Genomic DNA, 20701 nt, shown 5'->3' with positions numbered 1-20701 from the left:
AGTTCTAGAACAAGCCAATCTTTCTACAAATGTCACATCTGCAGCAATCTTATTCCAACTCTCATTGCGCATGGCATGCATATCAACAGACTTGTACACATTTACATGTGGCAAAAAGTTTGAAAGTTTAGTTGAACACAAGAGGGCGCTCCATTCAGCGACTGAAACATCATAGATAGAATTACCAGTCCCAGGGCTCAATCTTTACCTTTCATTAAGGACATTTTGCAATTATTTGGGCAATTTGCCTAAATTAAGTGTGAATCTGCATCATGTACTCAAAAATGACATAAAAAAATAGTGGTTGAATTAACTGACAAGGATTTTTTTTGGTGATGAGTGTATCACTGAACATGATACCCCGAGTGGAGTCTCAAAATCATGTAAGAGTTAAACAATGCAACAAGCATAGAAGATCTACCATGCCAAGTATTATAATTCCTTCACAGGATAAAGGCTTGGACCAAAAAAAGAAACATTAAAATATACAACACTCCAAAGGAAAGTTTTGCAATAATTTTATTTATGCTTAATTAATTGTTGGAATTGAAAAACTTTTGTAAGGCATCACATCTATAAGAACACACTTCAATCTATACAGCACAATAAAATTTCAAGATTGTTAAGTTTTTCCTTCCGGAAACAAACTGACCAGTAGTAACACGGACCCTGTTGTTAAAAGTGTCCGAGAAATTTGTCCGTAATTTTCATTCCAATGTAAATTTAATATTCTCACCTACTTGTTGTCTCGATGATACAGCGCCACAACGCTGATAAAAACAATCTTCAGAATTCTCGCTTGATTGCAAGTCATGCTTTCAACTACACACGCAAAGAAACGAAACCCCATGCTAACCAAAACTGTGGTAAATTTTCAAAGACACAATTCCATAATAATCACACGCACATTCACGCTGAAAATCTATCGATTACTGATTTCACTGTTTGCTGAAAACTGTTACTGTCAAATGTAGCTTTGCATGAAATCATACTTTTTGGCAAAAAAACCTGTCTCAAGAAAATTTTTCCACAGCTTCAAGTTTCACAACACTGACATCAAAAGTTACATTTCGGCGTCTGATTGTCTTATGGCAAACTACATCATGATCGGAAAGACATTAATTGATATGTTAGTGTCTATGATCTATAGTAGAAGTGAAAATAAAACGTAATTTTATTATCTGGATTGACAACACCTCCAAAAGTGACTTTTGCCTTATTTTAGAATGACCTCTAGGATAAGTAGGTGAAAAAAAAAAAAAGTGTGCAAGCTTGTGACTTAGTTACTTATTATTTTTGTTGTCAAAAACCCTTTTTTTTCATGTTTGACATGAAAAACTGTGTGACAGAACAAAGGAGACACAGTTAATTCAGATCTAAAGAAGAATGCAAGGTTTTACAAAAAAGTTTTGAAACAGTCAATCGGGGTTATCTGGAGTTGTGCGCATCATAAACAAAAGTAAGTTGCTTTCCTAAAGTTCCTGCCATGTAGTTTTAAGCAAACTAAAAATGTGTGACATCAGAAGTTGGACATTTGCATATTCAGATTGTTAAGCCATACTACCAAGTCAGCATCAGAATCTGAATCACTTCCTGGATGCCAGGTAGAACTGACATCAGCATGGGATTCAGCATTGATTCAAGTCGAAGATTCCCTATATTCTAGAATTCTGGATACTATGGCTGGCCGCACTTTTGGGCAGACAAAAATATCCGACCACCACACTTCTTTAAGAAGTAGGGAACACAGGATTAATGAGCATTACTCATCAAAAATTTCATGATTTGCAATTTAATTTACTGTGAAAGAGAAACAAAAATGTGTCCATGATTGTGTGTGCCTACGCTGATCACTACCAAAGCAACTTTTCTTTTGGCAATGGCTCTACCTTGTTTGTTAAAAACTCAATTTCACACGATACGATTTTCCTGATTCTATTTCACTTGATAAAAGGAAGGATTTACATTTTGTAGCTCTGAGGTACTTTTTTCTAAATTTTTGAGAGTTTTAACTCCCTTTATAGTTGACACAATGCGCAACGAACAAAAAACATAAGCTGTAGAATAAATTTGTCCTGAGATTACAGTCTATCAAAAGCTAGAGTTTTGTAAAAGCGAAAAAAAAGTCAGGAAATTGTTTTCATTGATCAGCTATTCAGCAATACTCCGCTGCATCACTTCAAAATTTAAAACTTTGATACTTTCCTATGGAACGGAGGTCAGACCATATGCCATGCTTTGGCAATAGAGGGCGCTATTTCAAGCTGAACCTTCTCACAGCTTCGTAGTCTCACTGTCACAGTTTGCCTGCTGTACTTTCTGTTCCGGTTTTGACACTCCGCATATTTCCTTGAGATCATGGATCAGTTTTTTCTTCTCTGGCTCCGGGAGGAAACAGGCTTTGGCAGCATCAAGTGTCTGAGAGAGAAAACAAATTTTATGTGATATGCGTTTTATCACTGTCTCTTAATAAAAAACACATTAAAATATCCTGATTTACCCAGTAAAACCACAGTAGTTTCATAGAGCATAAACAGTGTGCTTTCACTGCTTGAGTAATCCACAACTGTATTCCATGACTTCACAATGAGAGCTAAAACCCATCAGGCACAATAACACCAATAAAACCGCTTTTAGTATGACTAGGTTATTTTCACATTCAAAAGTTCTCAATTTCCATGGGACCATGGGAACAGGATTTCAGTTGAATGCAGAAAAGAGATTCCTAGACACAATAAGGTAAGAGTGTATGATAAACTTGTTTTCGTACATCAGAATTCAGTTTGGATTGCTTTGTCAACTTTTGTCACTCACAAAACAAATCAATGTACAATCCAGATATATACTGTGTAGCTACCGAACATTGACTGGTTTTTATCAGCTACACCCTCAGTATATAGAACCGCTCAAGGTTAAAAAGTAGATTGTAAACAGAAATAGGTAGAGCCAGGTTAGCAATAAACAATTATTTTTATTGAGCCTTATAACCATATTGTTTGTCACATTATTCGTTACATAATGTCTGTGAGTTTGCATACGTAACAGTCACATCTTGTAAACTAGAGGCCTAGTATCCAAATACAATTTTGAATAGATCAATAGGAAGTTACCGTTGGACTTCAGTGGCAATCAAATGCACAAATCTTTGAATGACCTTTTTTTATTTTGGCGAGGCACACAAGCGTGAGAACTGCTATTTAAAGGGAAAACCAAATACTGTAGAGTTCATTCCTTTACCCATTCACTATTTGAGTTGAACGTTGAGGGCGCTATTCAGCGTCTTCAAAGCTCAGTACCGAGCATATTCAATTGAAAGTAACATGAAGTAATATTAAATAACTGGGTTGTTATCGCATGATCATTAATAATAAATTTAAATGATCTGTCGGAGAACCACCTCAATCCATGCATGGCACTTTGTGACAAACCCATGCATTTTCTGGGTTAATCAATCATGACAAACATCTTCCATGAAAGAGTCACAGTACGCAAAACATAATTATAAATAAACAACATCAATTTGAAACAAACACAACACCCGCGGAAGTAAACAAACAGACATAGACACAGGGCCACTCACCACTTTTGTAAGCTGAGCTTTGTTCAACCCCATCTTATTGGCTGCCACATCGAATTCATTTGTTACGGATGTCTGAAAGACACTGTCATCATCTGTGTTCAGTGAAAAACTGACCTCCATCTTCAGCAAATCTGAAAGTGTACAAATAAAAAATCAAGTTATGAACAAAAGGTTCTTCTTCTTTTTGTCTGGCAAGAATTACCGTCCTTTTTCAGGATTAACCGTTGAACCGGCTCAGATAAAAATGTCAGTATGATGTCATAGGTCACCAGGGGGTCAGGGTGTAAAGGTTAAAGCAGAATCACTGCCTCATGAGGTCATTATTCAGCAGAAACACAGTGGCTGTGACTTCAATGTTCTAGATATGATACACACTGCCTATGACAAAGTATCACAATAACAATTAATGCTCAGAGTGGACTTTTCCTACCACTGTGAAATAACTTGTCAAGACCGAAAGCAATCAAAGCAATACACAACAGACTGCACTGAAAAAGTAACCACTGGTATTTTGACAGGTCTTTTGACAGAGTCATTGTCAAGCACTGCATTTGACACAGACACAACGAATTTTGAGAAAAACAATATAGCGAGTTAAGCAATTGTTCCATTTTGCTATTATCCATTACATGTATCAAAATTAACTTTCTTATATGGTAGTCCTATTGGACAACCTTTCTGAAAAGCTGGTAGTCCGCTTTCATCCCAACCATGTGGCTACTTTGAATTATATGATTGTCATTTGTGAAAAATCTTGAAATTGATATATCATACCCAAATTTCACTCTTATGTAGTTAATTTTCATGCAGCTAGATAACAGAGACTGTGCAAGGACGCATACAACCAAAATGTTGAATAAAACATACCATAAAGAAATCAATTTTCTTGTTAGATGAGCTAATTAAACAGTGTAAAGCTAATAATAGGAGACAAACTGTACATCATCCTCTATCATCATGTCTTTTAACCATCCTCTACAACCAACAAATATTCAGCATGAATAAATTACAGCTGATGATCAGTTGATCATTGTCATTCAAATTTCACCAAGTTCAGACACTGTTACTGACCGTTGTCTGGGAAAGTCTGCATGCGACCTTGAAGCTGACAAATCCCGTTCAGCTGTACATTGTGATTTCATTCCATGACCATGTGAATCATTGGTAGTCGCATGAGACAACCATTTTCAGAAGTCTGTAGTCCAAGGGCAAGGTTTGGTTGTCCTGGGACCAGGGACTACTGTTAATGTCAAGCCCTGTCATTAAGAGAGTTTGAGTTGAGTAGCTTCATTGAAGCGAAATCTTTACCTGACAGCCGGATGTTTTTTCCAGTCATCTGTCCCCATGGTAGACAGGTAATAGCTAGACATTGGACACACTTCAAAATGGATACCCATCTCCCGTAGTCTTTGGTACAACTTTTCATCTTCGAAGACATGATATCCGTGCCCAATTCTCTCTGCATCCATCTTATCCACTGATTCCTTGATATTGGAGGCCGGACCGGACTCCCCGGCATGTGCAGTGCGATGAATACCATATTCTTTTGCTTTCTGCAAGATTGATTCAAGCGACAGAAAATAATATCTTGGTGAAAGAACAGTATGCCTCATTTTTATAACGATGTTTTTTTATTAAGGGAGTGGTCACTTATTTTCAGTACCCAGGTTTAGGGTTATTGATATTTTTTTTAATGTTAATGAGTGTGATTGACATAGCACAAGAGACCTTGAACTTGTCACCAAAATCAGCAATAACTCAATTACTTTCTATGGACAGCCAATATAAGGCAAAGATCTGCACAACCACACAACAATTGCATAAAATAGTGCTTGAATTGTTCTAACAAAATCATATGTACACGTTCTGTACATCAACACATCTACAGACATATACAGACACTCAACACACAACATTCACTTTTGCTCTCTTGTGTTTCCTAAAACACTTAGCAGCTAAATTAAAAAAAAAAACAACAAAAGCAGTATGAACTTTGTTTGTAAAAACTAGAGTTTCGTCAGAGTAGGAAATGAAAGCCTGCCTGCCTGACTGGGGCACAAACATATATGGTAAGACGGTGAAAATTTTCATTTTACTTGCAAATCACACTGGTGAAAATAATCTGATTTTCAGTTTTTTTTTGAAATCTGAGGTGAGATACACCAGGATTCAGTACAAAAGACACAATCTTCAGGGCAGGTGCTATTTTGTTTTCGCCAGTTGTCACTTTCAAAGAATTTCTCACATTAATACACAGTACGCCATTTTGTCTGAGGATGGCATATAGGTGAACTTGTATCATCATGACATTTTTTAATAACAAATCATCGTTGATGACACAGTCCCCACTTGTTAAAGGGTACTTTGATTATAGGTCCTCAGAGAGGATAGAGTCGTCTTCATTAGGTCTGTGATAAAAATACTTTGATACAGATGGTACTCAATGGCCAAGAATGAGTTCCATGGTGATGAAAACATAAAACCAATGTAGGCCACTATCCTAAAGGTCATTAAATGAGTCAACTGGGAATTAGTTGACAGGATGTTGCAAAACATTTTTTCATACTATCCTAACACGTCATGTCTGAGTTATGGCTCAGTACATGAGAAAATCGTAACAAAATCGCCGCCATGCAGCGATATTTGATCTTACTGTTTAAAATATCAACAAGTATATGTATAACATAAGTCAATGTCCAGGTACAAACTTTGAATAAAATCAGTTGAGACTTGCCAGAGTTATGGCTCTCGACATGAAAAAAACCATAACAAAATTGCCACCATGTGGCCATATTGGACCATATCGAGAAACAAATCGACGTACATATGTATACTATAAGTCAATGTCTTTGTACAACTTTGAATAAAGTTGCTTGATAAATGTCTGAGTTATGGCTTAGGGCATGGAAAATCGTAAAAAAATGGCCACACGGCGGCCATGTTGGATCGTATACAAAACAAATTGACGTGCATATCTATGACATTGGTCAATGTCCTTGTACCAACTTTGAATAAAATCGTTTGAAACATGCCTGAGTTATGGCTCTGTACATGAAAAAAATCGAAATAAAATGGCCGCCTGGCGGCCATATTGAATTGTATCACAAAACAAATCAACGTGAATATGTATAACATTGGTCAATGTCCTTGTACCAACTTTGATAAAATCGGTTCAAACATGTCTGAGTTATGGCGCTGTACATGAAAAAATCTTAACAAAATGGCCGCCTGGCGGCCATATTGAATTGTATCACAAAACAAATGACGTGCATATCTAAGACATTGGTCAAAGTCCTTGTACCAACTTTGAATAAAATCGGTTGAAATATGTCTGAGTTATGGCTCTGTACATGAAAAAATCGCAATAAAATGGCCGCCTGGTGGCCATATTGGATCGTATCAGAAAACAAATTGACGCATGCAAGGACGCACGGAATGACCAAACCTATAAGTCCCCTCGGACGGTGTCCGTGGGGACTAAAAAAGAAGTCATACTGGATATATATATATTTTTATAAATGAAACAAAAGAGAAAAGGATAAGAAGTACTTTCTCACCTCAAATGCAGCTATGTCTTCTTGTCTTATGGGGATGTTTTGTTCATCGCCGGCTAAATCAATACCAACCACTGTATCGTTATGGAACTCTTTACATAGTTCAACAATTTGACTGGACCAGTCTTCATGTGGAAAAATGGGGGAAAAACTTAGAGAATTAATGTCAGATTTTTCCTCTCTGTCTTGGGTTAACAAATCATCTACATTATGAATACCAAGTCTGATGTCAAATCATGACATATATTATTGGGTGTAGGAGATTTCTTGGGAAGCAAAGCAGATAGTTGCAAGAAATCCTGATCATGGTATTGATTAATGTAATGTTTGCATAATTGCATATTAATGAACCTATCACTGTGCAGATTCAGCGTATCTGGTCAGACACAATGGAGCAGCCTCTATTGACACGAATATCTCTTGCCCAAATGACGTAACATAGTAGTATCTTTCTTACTCTTGATAAATTTTTGTAAGATTTTGTCAGATTAACAATCAGTGCACACTGCATGCATTCACTGGGAGTCAGTGGTAGGGGAGTGGGTGGGGTGAGAGGTAGGGATGGTATTGGTAGTTTACCTCAGCAGATCAAAGAAAGTGGTAGACATGAGAATCCATACACAGCATGTAAAGCAACATTAGGAAATTTTAAATACATGTATTATGAAAAGTAGGAAACAAATGGAATCAGTTAAGCAGGAACTTTAGTCATTTCAATTGACAGCCAATCTTGGATGGGTGGTCAAATAAAGAAAGTACTTCACTTCATGGAGTAAGTAAAAATTTTCGCCAGCTTATTTTTGTGAAAATCAAAAATTAAATATTTTCCCATAGAGTTCCCGCAGGGATGGCTGCCATTTTGAATTTCAAGTGACGATAAATTTAAGTAATTTGTTTGTTTAGTAACAAAATTTTCACAGTGACCTCAGATTCTTATTCTTTGTTTGAAAAAGAATTGTTGAAAGTTTGCTTGAGGAAAGTTTGAGCAAAAGTTTCAGTCTTAAAAGGGATATAGTTGTCGGAACTGCGCTCAAAGGTCGTATGGGACCCATACGACCCATGGCAACAATGTATCCAAGGCACAATGGTGATTGATGACAGTTAAAACATGTCTGTCATAATCTATCATTGTATAATTTAAATGTTGCAGCTATGATGATGAGGTGCATCTAGATATCGTGCACGAAATACATTGTTTGTAAACAAGAAACTCGCACAGGCGCAGTTCCGACGACTATATCCCTTTAACTTTTGAGGCGTGGACTACGTTGATTTGTTCAGAGTAGAAGCACAACACTCACTTGGAAATCCTCTATAGCAACAGAGTATACTCCTAGCGATGACATCATTTCTTTACCACCTTTTCGCAACCCTTCGTTGACGCACTCAACCACGTCACGGGGCGTCATGCTCCCACCAATCCTATTCAGTTCTGGTACTTGGTCGGAGGCCAGTAGATGAGGACAGTACCTGGCTTCGATGTAGCGCACACCGTCTTTTGCTTTGTCTTCGCATAATTCGGAAGATATTCTCTTCAGTGCATCTCTGTCACCTCTGTGAATCAAAGGAAAGAGTTGAAGAAAAAATAAAATTACAATTAAGATAGAATACGCCTCAGGGACAGATATTTTGACTCGCAAATTTTTACAATTCTTTTCTGATCTACCACTTGTGGCGGCTCATTTTAAAGCTCTTGGAGTCAGAAAAATTTTCATCATCTTAGTTTTTTGAAAATCTTTAAGACTTTAATAAGATCAAAATTTAGAAAATCTTGGATCCTCCTCATGCACGCCAACAGATTGATGAAGACTTTCAAAGAAGAAACTCTGTAAAATGACTCAAACTTATTTATTTTGACCATATTCTTATTCACATTTGAAAAAACATGCGATAGATTTGATTGCAATATCAGGTTTGTTACTTATAGCTGCACGTGCACAACATCGGACAATGCTTCCTAAAATTCAGACAAATTTTGATGTTGTATGTGCGGCTATTGTTGCAGCTTGTAGTCTGAGCCATAAACTCATACAAATAAGTGTGACTTTTCATAACCGTTGTAACACAAGCAGGTTTCATTTTCGTCGTTTATGCGGAAAATGCAGATAAATAATTATTTATGCATATTAATGAGAAAAAATGATGTCATTTGCGATCAGTGCAATTTCTATCAAATATATTTCGCATTCCCTTTCTGTAACAAGCAAACAAATGATCGAACACAAGCAAACAATACTCACTGTATCCATGGTATAAATATTCCAAATGTTTTCAAAAATTTGGGAAGATTTCCAACTTCTGTGTAGGTCACAAGCTTTTTGAACTCTTCAAACGGTTCCTTGGCATGGGGAGAACCATGTTTCCTGTAAAGGCAAGAGATAGGTAGAAAGTAAATTTATGCTTTCCTATTCTGAAAGATTGGGTTGTGTGTCTTCACTCATACAGGACTGGTGATGCCATCTTTTCGTCATTCTTGTAGTCAGCCTGATAACTTTCCAAATTCTTTTGTTACATTTGCCTATCATTGGTCTGTTTTGTTTTCCTTCTGTCTAGAAAAGGCTGACATGGTTTTTCTAGATTGATACACAAAAGGCTGAGAAAAAAAACCTTTTTTTTTGCCTAGATTCTGGTGATGTGTAACAATGTCTGGTCAGATTTTACACTTGTTATCTCAAGGTAGTATGCGCCTCAATAGTGAAAGACTTAAACATTTGCTTAAAATTTCCTGAATGAAACTTTTTATCGTTCTCTTATCAAATCAACAATAAAAATCAGGGGGTCACTGTGAAAAGTTTGTTGGAACTTAAGAAACAAATAAACCAAAATTCCGCGAAATCTGAAATTAAAAATGGCCACCATCCCTGTGTTAACTCTATGGGAAAAATTAAATTTTGGATTTTTAAAAAACTAAGACGTTGAGTTTTTCTTTCTCCAAGAGCTTTAAAATGAGCCCCAACGAGTGATAGATCAGGTGAGAGTTGTAGAAATGTGAGTCTAAAATCTGTCCCCGAGGCACGTTCTACCTTAATCCTAAAATAAAAATAGCGTCAATGATGACACTGTGCTCCTCAGTGCATTTAGCGGTAGGGATGCAAGGAGAGAGGTTTGGGGAATGTTGCTGAGAAAGATGCAAAGAAAGGGTTGAAATGTGAAACTGTAATAAAACCTATTGGTTTTTTAGGAGTGAGCGTCCAGCTTGGTAACATGCCATCTTGTACATGAAGGTAAAAAACATAATTTTCACATGTCCACCAAACTTGGAATTTGCATAGATGTACATAGATCATCCAAATTGATTTATCTGCAAGATTTGTATGTTCCTTGCTACAAAATTCTGACCCTATTGAATTATAACAGGAAAACATGCACGCATGATTGGACAGTGTGGACTGTGTATTGGATGCACTACATCTGCCGTGATGATGGATTGCCAGACGACCACACTGCATCAAAGAACTGTAGTTTAAAACGAAAATATAATTCTAAACAAGTCATTGACAATGACAAAGTAATAGGAGTATTAGTCTTGATGGGGCAGGGAAATGTGGTCATTAAGAAGTATCACTGGATTGATATGTTGAGATCTATGGGCACATAGGTCTATGTCGTTGTTCCCAATTTGAAACACATGAGGCATGTCTAAGTTATTGTTCTAAATTGGGAAAAAAGATCAGACCTGTAGCTGTATTGGCCAGCCAAGAAATACATATGCGCATAATAAATGAGGTACAAGATGTGACATCTTAAGGTCTAATATCCTATCAAAATTGAAGGGTATAGAACTTTACTGAGATATGCATATATATATATAATATATATATATATATATATATATATATATATATATATATATATTATATATATATATATATATATATTATATGTATATGTATAATCAAGGTCAAAGGTCATTGAGGTCACGTGACATTTTGAAAAAAAAATGTATTGCTAACAAATCCCTATATGCCAAAATCAGACCTCTACCTCTATTCACTTGCCCAGAATTAGATATGTGCGTAATAAATGAGGTAAAGCGTGTGTTGTCATAAGGTCTCCATCCTACTAAATAAACATAGGGCCAAAGTCCCTGAAGCTACTATAGACATGGATACAAAATTAAGTATTTCCTGACTGTATGAAATTATCTCACTAAGGTCATCCTAGGGACATGTAAACCAAATATTAAAGCTGTCTGACCAGCGTTTTGAAAAAACAACGACTCAACAGTTGACAGAGCTCTGCTGTGTTATGTAGAGAATAACCTTTTGTGACACATGTATTGATGAAGAAGGTGGATATCTTTGATAGCTCATTTCAGGATGGCCTGACCAAAAATGGAAAAAATTCCGTAAAAATACAGATTTGCATATTTCATCAGACTATATTAGTCTATAATAGCAAATAAACGAGGGTTAATTACATTCTAATTAAAGTAAACAAGACTTGCTTAAATCAAGATTTACGTCATAAAAAAACAGCATATCTGTCAGGTTATAAAGAATCTTGAGCTGGTTATCTTTTAATATCAGTATTTCATCCTATTAACCAAGCACATTTTAACTTTCAAATTAACATTGTAAGTAAGTTCTGTTGAATAAGTTGAGACTGTACGTACTCAGAGAAAGCACACTGAAGAGACAAATGTTTGAAACTTAAGAAGTTCAAGGTCATCAAAAGCATTATAAGGAATCATGTTACACTTTCATTGCACTGTTTACACAGATTGCATAATTGCTATAAATAGCACATGAGGAATCTTACAGCCAGCTTTACCATAAAAACCCTATCACTTTGACCACTCTTTTAATTGACCACTCTATTTTTTCCTCAAAAAGTAATCTTATTTTATCCTTACCAAGTCAACCATAAATGGAAATTAGAACTTTCTCTATCTCTATTTATTTGACTACGCTATCATGACAAACTATTATGAGCAATTTCTTTTAGATAACATAAATGGTGGTTCAGAATATATCAAAGTTGGGATTCAGGAAAGTTGCCTTTTATACATGTTTTAATCCTCAATTCACTATGAACTGTCAAAAAAGTTGAACTTTCTGATAATTCCACACTAAAATTATTTTGGCTTTGATGATTTCCTAATTAATTCAATTATTTAAAATCATATTAATTATTTTTTTCTGGGTTAATTGATAGGGTTTATACAGTACAAGAATTACATACAATGTAAGTCAAACTTTGACCAAAAATGACAAAAAAATTCCTTAAAAATACACATGTGCATATTTCATCACAATTTGAACAAATCTAAGCTGGGTTATCCCTAGGGACCTGTATACCAAATAACAAAGCTGTCTGACCAGCGGTTATGAAGAAGAAGATTTTTTACCAAAAACACCTTTTTTGCATTAATTTGCCTATTTTCAACAATATCAAAAAATTGAAAAAAATAGTTTCTCAAAATCATATTTTTCATCTACACAACAAATATCAAATCAGTAAGTACTGCGGTTCTCAAGATATTTGAGTGGACGGACGCCTCACAAACGGACATACATACATACATACATACATACATACATACATACATACATACAGACTGACGACGGACGCCGGACGGATACCCATCCCAATAGCTTCTATAGACTATAGTCTATAGTAGCTAAAAAGGACATAGCACTTGTGGGACTTATTTATTGACATAAACGTATATTTTAGGGTAAAAAATCAAGTTCGCATGACATTTTGTCAAAAAATTTCTATCCTATAGTTATCCCTATATACGAAAAATCAGACATCCAGCTCTATTGCTTGCTCAGAATTAGATATGCACATAATTAATGAGGTACAGTATGTGGCGTCATAAGGTCTCCCATCATACCAGATATGAAGGGTGTGGCACTTGTGGTTACTGAGTTATGGACAAATATGTATATTTGAGGTCAAAGGTCATTGAGGTCACGTGACATGTTGTAAAAAAAAATTGTATTGCTAAGTTATCCATATATACCAAAATCAGACCTCTAGCTCTATTGGCTCGCTCAAAATTAGATATGTGCATAATTAATGAGGTATAATATGTGGCGTCATCCCATCATACCATATATGAAGGGTGTAGCACTTGTGGTTACTGAATTATGGACAAATACGTATATTTGAGGTCAAAGGTCACCAATGTCACGTGACATTTTGTCAAAATGTCTGAGATATCTGTGTGAAAGGATGGACGAACGGATGGACGAACGGACACAATGACCCGGACACCATGACCCAATCTTTAAGCCCCTGGACTTCATCCAGGGGCCTAAAAACTGTGTCACTGCATCCCTTTTGCACTAGAATACGATGAGAAACTAAATTTTTATTTTTCTTGGCCTTATACATGGGCGTCTACGGAGAACTGACTTATACATGGGAGTCTATGGAGAACTGCCTTTACATGGGAGTCTATGGAGGACTGCCTTATACCTGGGAGTCTATGGAGAACTGCCTTATACATGGGAGTCTATGGAGGTGTAAACTAAAAAGTCCTCCAAGTCTAACACGGCCAAATTTGATCGCATTGTGAAACAAATCGACGTGCATCTGTATGGGGTAGGGTACTATCCTTGTGCAAAGTTTGAAAGAAATTGATTAGGGCATGTCTCAGTCTGATGTCTGCGTGAACGGACGGACGGAAGTACGCACACACGCACGGACAGACGGACATGACCCAATCTATAAGTCCCCCAGACTCGTCGTGGGGACTGACAAACTTTCTTCGTGTCATTGATGGCCTTGATTTTCTTTGGATATTGACTGGACACATTTATTAAAGACGTCACTTTAGCTTGTCAATGACAGTGAAATGATTTTTGCAGAAACTTGATCGGTCCAGCCAAGTACACATGCTTACTCATAACAGCTGGACTGCGATGATCACAACATTGTTTTGTGATATTCCGATACAAAATTAAAATAATTTTATTAATATGTCGCATTGACTATAAAGTTGCAAATGTTTCCTTGGGTGTTGAAACATGTTGAAACATGTTAGCATAGTGTACGTGTTACAAATCAACACACCAAACAGCAATGTTCATGTAAGAACAACCTGCTTGATTTCCATGGACTTTCTGGTCCGCCCATCACACTGTTATGTCTGTTTCCCCTCTAGCTTCCGAAAATTCTTGGTAAATTTACAAATTCAGTCTCAAAAGTTTTAGCCCAGATATATTTTCATTTGATATTTTGATATCATCAAGAAATGTCTGGTGATGTTCACTTCTAGATCATTAAACTGGTGGAATCTACAAAAATATTAAAATCATTCAGAATCACATAATTTCTTGTATAAGTTATAGCAGTTTGAAAGTAGGCCGAATGGGAGTCAATCAAGCTGAATGCCATTTAAATTGGAAGGCAGCAAAATGCCATTTAAATGGAAGGCAGCAAAATTACCTTTCACCTATTGGACCACCCTAGGTAGTTTCTTGTGAACCATAATTGCGTAATTAGGGGGTCTTCATGCATGACATCACATGATGAGATGACCTAGACTTGACCTTTCAGATAACCTCAGTTTTTCTCCTTTTCCTTTGTATTATGACTCCATTTGTGAAAGTTTCCTTTGAAATAATGGTTTTTACTATCAAACTGAGTAGTTGCAGGCCAAATTTTGATACAGCAAAGTAGGTAAAACTTTTGATAGACTCAAGGACGACCCAGGACTCACAGAGGCAAAGCAGGCCTCAGTGTATTCATGGACGTTACGTTCATGATGTATTGTAGTATCGAACAGCAACAGTGTTTGTTTTACGTACCAGGGAATTTGTAACTTTGTAGAAAGGAGAGTAAAGTGTTTCAATACATTGCAACTTTGTAGGAAGGAGGGTAAACTGTTTCAACATCTCACAACATTTTATTGTTAGGTGTAGTTTTCTGTTGAGGAGGTGTAAGAATTCAATAGTCACTACATTAGCCAACAGGAATTTTTGTAGCCATTTTTAACTTTCTTTCGCATTTGGCGAATTGGCGAATAGGTAGCGGGAGCCCTGGATGCCAATACAGCTCATCTCAGAACCGGACATACTTATACACACAAGATTTGGCAACACCCTGACAATTAAATAATCTTCAACAGCACTGATTTACATTTACAAATTATTCTATGTGAAGTAATTCTCCAATTGCAGATACTATGACAAGCATAACATTACACGATGGTTCAGAATGTTCATCGACAAAGTTCACTCAAAATGTACTTTGAAAACGATAGTATTTTGACAGCTGTTACCGCAGTACTAAATATCGTTGTTTTTCAGGTCAACAAGTGATTGAATCAAAACATGTGTCATGAAACAGTAAAACAACAACTGATAAATAAGTAACTTTTCTCAAGAGTAACTTGAAACGCCTCGCCTGAAAGAAAATTTCATCCCGTTTCACAGAAACTGACTGCGTAGTGCGTATTCGAGCGCCACAGCAATGAACCAACGGTCGGGGAATCCCCACGAAAATCGCTCACACTAACGTACTCGTCCAAAACATTGATTGATCACTTTTAGCTGCATGATTCACTTGCCAAAAATATTTTTTTTTGTAGATAAATATTTTTATTTTGTAGATAAATAATTGACTTTCAATTTTTTATTTCGTTTGTTAATGAAAAGTCATTTTAATGTTTTTATATGCTTTAAAAATTTCAATACCCGCTAAAAGCGACTATTTGGCCAAAATTCAAACGAAAAACACGAAAACCAAGCTCGAATCATGGGCTATTTCTGTATGGATACTCTCAGTCTCTACTCTTGCCGATGCACGATTTTTGCACCGAAATTTTTCACTCATTTTCGTTGGTATGACTTTGAAACTCCAGGAAGCGATTGAGAAGAAAGGGTTACCTTGAATTATTGAGTTTTTTGCTGATAATTTGCCAAATTAAATGAGAAAAAACACTACGAAAATTTCCACACGCTTACACACTGAGTGTTTCAGAGGCCTTTCATGTTCGTGTGGTACAACATTAGCCCTGCGTACGATGCTGTGTGTTCCGCTACAGCTAATCGCCCCGCTCACCACAGCCCTGCAAAGACCCGTACGTAGGGTCGGTGACTTCAAATCCATTTTGGGACTTGACTTAAAAAGCCAAATTACTGCCGAAATTCAGCGTTCTTGGGCCCAAGTCGTATCCCAGCCTACCTCAGCTACTCGATCGCTTCCAAAAATGCCAGTCTAGCACACAGCATCGTAACGCAGCTAGCGTAGGTTGCCGACACACTCATTTCGCGAAGCTGAGTACAGACTGCTCGTACGCAGGCTAGTGGCATGTGATCATGGAGGTAGTAGGAGACTGAGGTTTCTTGCACGGTCGCGCCGATGAAATGGGAAGCTGAAATTTTCGCTCGTAATTTTGCAAACGAATCGTAAATCCACTCAAACTTCGTATTTTTTTTACATATTTGAAACCCATGAGGAACGTAATTCATTCTCCCCTGCACAGTAAAAAGGAGATCGAAACGACATGCATGTCAGACAAAGACCAAACGCACGCAAGATGTCCATCCACATCACAGTCGTTTGGAGAGCTATTCAGCGCTGGGACTATTCGCCCCATAGACGAGTGTGCAGAAGCGAGAAATACCCCTCGCTTCTGCACACTCGTCTATGGGGCGAATAGACCCAGCGCTGAATAGCTCTCCAAACGACTGTGGCCACATCCACCAATCTCGTAATTTACACCGACAGAACAAAAACAATTTGATCGAGCATGGACGTTCTAACGTAAATGCATCATTGTCTATCGCATTTTCATGTAAGCCAATACACTCACACGTACGCTCTGAGTTCAATTATAATGTCAATCCAACACGATACTATTTTCGCTGATAGTGAGTGTGCAGCGTGAATGGCATGCTGTAGTCGTTAGATAACACTGATCACGTGGTGTGACAAAATAGTTTTACGGAAGTTGTTGATGGAAGTGACGTCAACTTTGCTTCTCCCAACTCTATAAGCTTCCTCAGTTACGTAACTTCGTCGCTAAAAAAACAAACTTTTTTTGCCTAGATTCTGGTGATGTGTAACAGTGTCTGGTCAGATTTTACACTTGTTATCTCAAGGTAGTATGCGCCTAAAAAGTGAAAGACTTAAACATTTGCTTAAAATTTCCTGAATGAAACTTTTTATCGTTCTCTTATCAAATCAACAATAAAAATCAGGGGGTCACTGTGAAAAGTTTGTTGGAACTTAAGAAACAAATAATCCAAAATTCCGCGAAATCTGAAATTAAAAATGGCCACCATCCCTGTGTTAACTCTATGGGAAAAATTAAATTTTGGATTTTTAAAAAACTAAGACGTTGAGTTTTTCTTTCTCCAAGAGCTTTAAAATGAGCCCCAACGAGTGATAGATCAGGTGAGAGTTGAAGAAATGTGAGTCTAAATATCTGTCCCCGAGGCATGTTCTACCTTAATCCTAAAATAAAAATATCAAGTGCATAATGATTTTCTTTCTTTCAAACTACTGCATACTTGATTTTACAGCCTGCTGAGTCTCCACGTTGTGTATGTTGAATGGCTGCTACAATGAGAAATTTTACGTCTCAGCTGACATTTCACAAGGGTCAGTTAGGGTTCAGTTTAATACTAGTATACTGCTACTGAAATGTAAAGTATCTGGTCTTTGGTTATGTATCCGAGATTCCTGTATTCAAATTTGAAATTTAATAGTATTTTACTGCCTGACAGTTCAGCTTAGCAACCTCAAAGAAAAGTAAACACTCAAGTGGCTTCAGTTCAAAAAGGACAGTTAATGGCGTCATGACTCTTTGGGATTCAAACTGGCCAATGGTACAGTTAATATGATAGGTTGAAACAGCCTGTTTTTGTAAATTGAACTTATGTAAGACACTCTTGTTTTTTGTCTGTATTTGTTTTTTCCTGGCTGGCTGGTAGGTTTTTCAAAAGTCCAAGGACAGCAAACAAAAAATTTTCTTTAAATGGCCTAATGATGAAAACACATGACATGTGATAGTGTAATTGGATTTACAATAAATATTCAGTGCTCAATGATCAGACAGCTAAATGATGCACATCAATTCAAAAATGAAACAAAATACTCATAAGATAGAATGTGCTTCAGGGACAGATATTACGGCTCTTGCTTTTTTCCAATACTTTTCTGGTTAAGCTATTGGAGTGAGAAAAGTTTTCGTTATCTTAGTTTTTTCGAAAATAAAATTCTTTTTTTCGCAAAAAGAGTGAACACAGGGATAGCAGCCATTTTGAATATCAAATATTGGTAAATGTTTGCTAATTTGTTTTCCTATTATCAAACTTTGCACAGTGACCCCTGATATTTCATTGAGGAAAGTTTGGGCAAATGTTTAAGTCTTTCACTTTCAAGGCGCGTACTACCTTAAAGGCAGTACATGCCACAAAATTGAAAGACTTCAATTTTTGCTCAAATTTTCTGTAGGGGAAAAAGAGTCTTTCATTTTCGAGGCGCATACCACCCTCAGTCAGATGACTGATTTTGTTTTGTCACACAGGATAAATACTCCAGACTGGTCGGGTCACTTACTTGGCTAAGTCATACAGCGTTTCAACTCTAATGCTTCCATCCAGATGACAGTGCAGTTCAACCTGCAAAGATAATGTCATCTACCATTGTTAATGCTTCTGAGAAGACAAATGCATACACGTCAATGATACATTCTGACTATTCTAAGAATTCCCTAACTGGACTATTGACCGGGCAAGTCAGCATAGTCAACATTTGCAAATTATCCAATAAATCTGTTCTGGCCCCAAACCCATGACTAGACTGAAATCTGATCACAACAATAGCAGTATCTTGACGGCTGAAATGACACAATTTGATTAACGCATCCTATGACTTTCTTTTCCAGGTATAATGGGCCACTTTGCTGATGTGTTGCGGTCCCGACAGTCATGTTTTCTGAACACGCCGGTGCAATGTGTATAGAAACGGGGTGACAGTGTCAGACGATTGACAATGGCACCCAAACAGACTTGCTTTCACCTCCTGAGGTCATCCATTGTGTAGTTTTATAGCAGTTGTATTTTCTTTGTCAACCATGATGGGGAATTCAGTCTCAATATTTATAAAACAGTACGGTACCTGGTAGCACTTGTACAATAATATGAATCACAATTACACACTTTCTAGGTATTTATTCAAATTTAACGGTTCTGTCCCTTGAAGATACCAGTCAGCATATTTTGTGAATGGGGAAGAGCTCAAAAATGAAAGCAGGTCTGCTATGGGCAGTATTTCCTCATTATGATGAGAAGAGAAGTACAATTTTCAAAGGTCGTTTGGCGAAAAACTATGTTACTACTATTGAGGGCATATCATTTGACGTGCAGAAGCATACCTTGACCTCCAGGCCCCACAATGTGGGTCATACCATTGTCATATATAGTACAGTATGGCAGAGAAATTGTGACAAACCGCCCGTTTCCGACTCCATTCATTTTGAAAATACTGCCTCGACAGCTCATCGACGATCACATGGCCGGCTACTGGCGTCCCTTTTGTTTAAAATAAGGACTTGTCATGCCCGTCATTTCAACTGACCGCGCTGGCGCTACAAGCCAGGGGGATGTCCATGGTTCAACCGGGAGAACTTTGACAATGCCAGCATGCAGCACTGACACTTCACCGTAGTTCACAATCGGTCACCGTGGAAGGAATCTCAAGCGTCACATCAGCGCAGCGTGCCACTCAGCGACAAAAGTTCGATACTCGGGGATCAAGGGTGAAGAAATAATTCAGAAAAACAAATTGTGGTCCTCTAACCATAAAAAATGCAGAACGTGGAGTGTCAATCGGAAAAGGGGAAGGGAGAAATCGGCAGTGCCTACCTTGAACTTCGGGAAAGCTGCCCTTCCAGCTACACCGGTTGCCATTTTTCTGAGCATACTGAGGGCCTAGGGGTGCTATACTATGTAGGGGATTTCCACAGAGTTAGAGCTGCCAGCCACAGTTCTATTGGATGAACTGTTCACGTTACTAAGAACGTATCTGATTAGGAAAAAAATGTCAAGTAACAGGCGATAAGCAAAGTGAAAGAACACATCAATTGGCGTTATGTAAGTTCACTGACGATTGCCACAAAGCTGTGTATGAAAATAATGTCATGTGTGTGCAGACAGACGGTGTAGTCGAGTCCCCCGGTGTAGTGCAATGGCAAGCAGCAACCAGAGACCGTCTTAGTTGGGCGATATTACACTTGTTTATTTTGCAAGGCGTTGATACGTGCATCCGATAAATCGTGACAAGCTTCAGTCCTTTTTCAGCGTCTTGTGATTATGCCCGACGTCGAGTCTTCAGAAAAAGTGAAGCCCATGTGATGTCCATGGTACTTTATCTTCGGCTCGATCGACCACACGGTAGCGCGCAACATATGAGAAGGGATAGTGCAAATTTGTTAGACCATAACTTCGATTTTCCTCCCATGTATAAAAATTTCAAAGCTCTAAAATCATCAACTTTATTATTTAAAGTTGTCATTTTAAAGGGATTTGCAAAATCATAACAAAAATGCATCTTTCCTACTCGTCATTTTTTAAATGATTTTGTAAAATTTGATTTTGGATGA

At 37.3% G+C, this 20701-nt stretch overlaps 1 protein-coding gene across 1 annotated transcript; it reads right to left on the bottom strand.

Annotated features, from left to right (window-relative positions):
- Positions 1-1305: 1305 nt before the first annotated feature.
- LOC139116338 (adenosine deaminase-like) lies at positions 1306-20201 on the bottom strand. Its single transcript, XM_070678972.1, is given in 9 exon segments — positions 1306-2418; positions 3581-3711; positions 4889-5133; positions 7138-7259; positions 8436-8480; positions 8483-8688; positions 9375-9497; positions 18658-18719; positions 19965-20201. Coding segments are annotated over 8 exon segments (903 nt in total). The 5' UTR covers positions 20022-20201; the 3' UTR covers positions 1306-2418; positions 3581-3668.
- Between the last annotated feature and the right edge of the window lie 500 nt (positions 20202-20701).

This window comes from Ptychodera flava, chromosome 17 (assembly GCF_041260155.1).
Source record: "Ptychodera flava strain L36383 chromosome 17, AS_Pfla_20210202, whole genome shotgun sequence".
Lineage (NCBI taxonomy): Eukaryota > Metazoa > Hemichordata > Enteropneusta > Ptychoderidae > Ptychodera > Ptychodera flava.
Note: the sequence above shows the minus strand (reverse complement) of the source record. Positions and strands in the feature narration are given on the sequence as shown.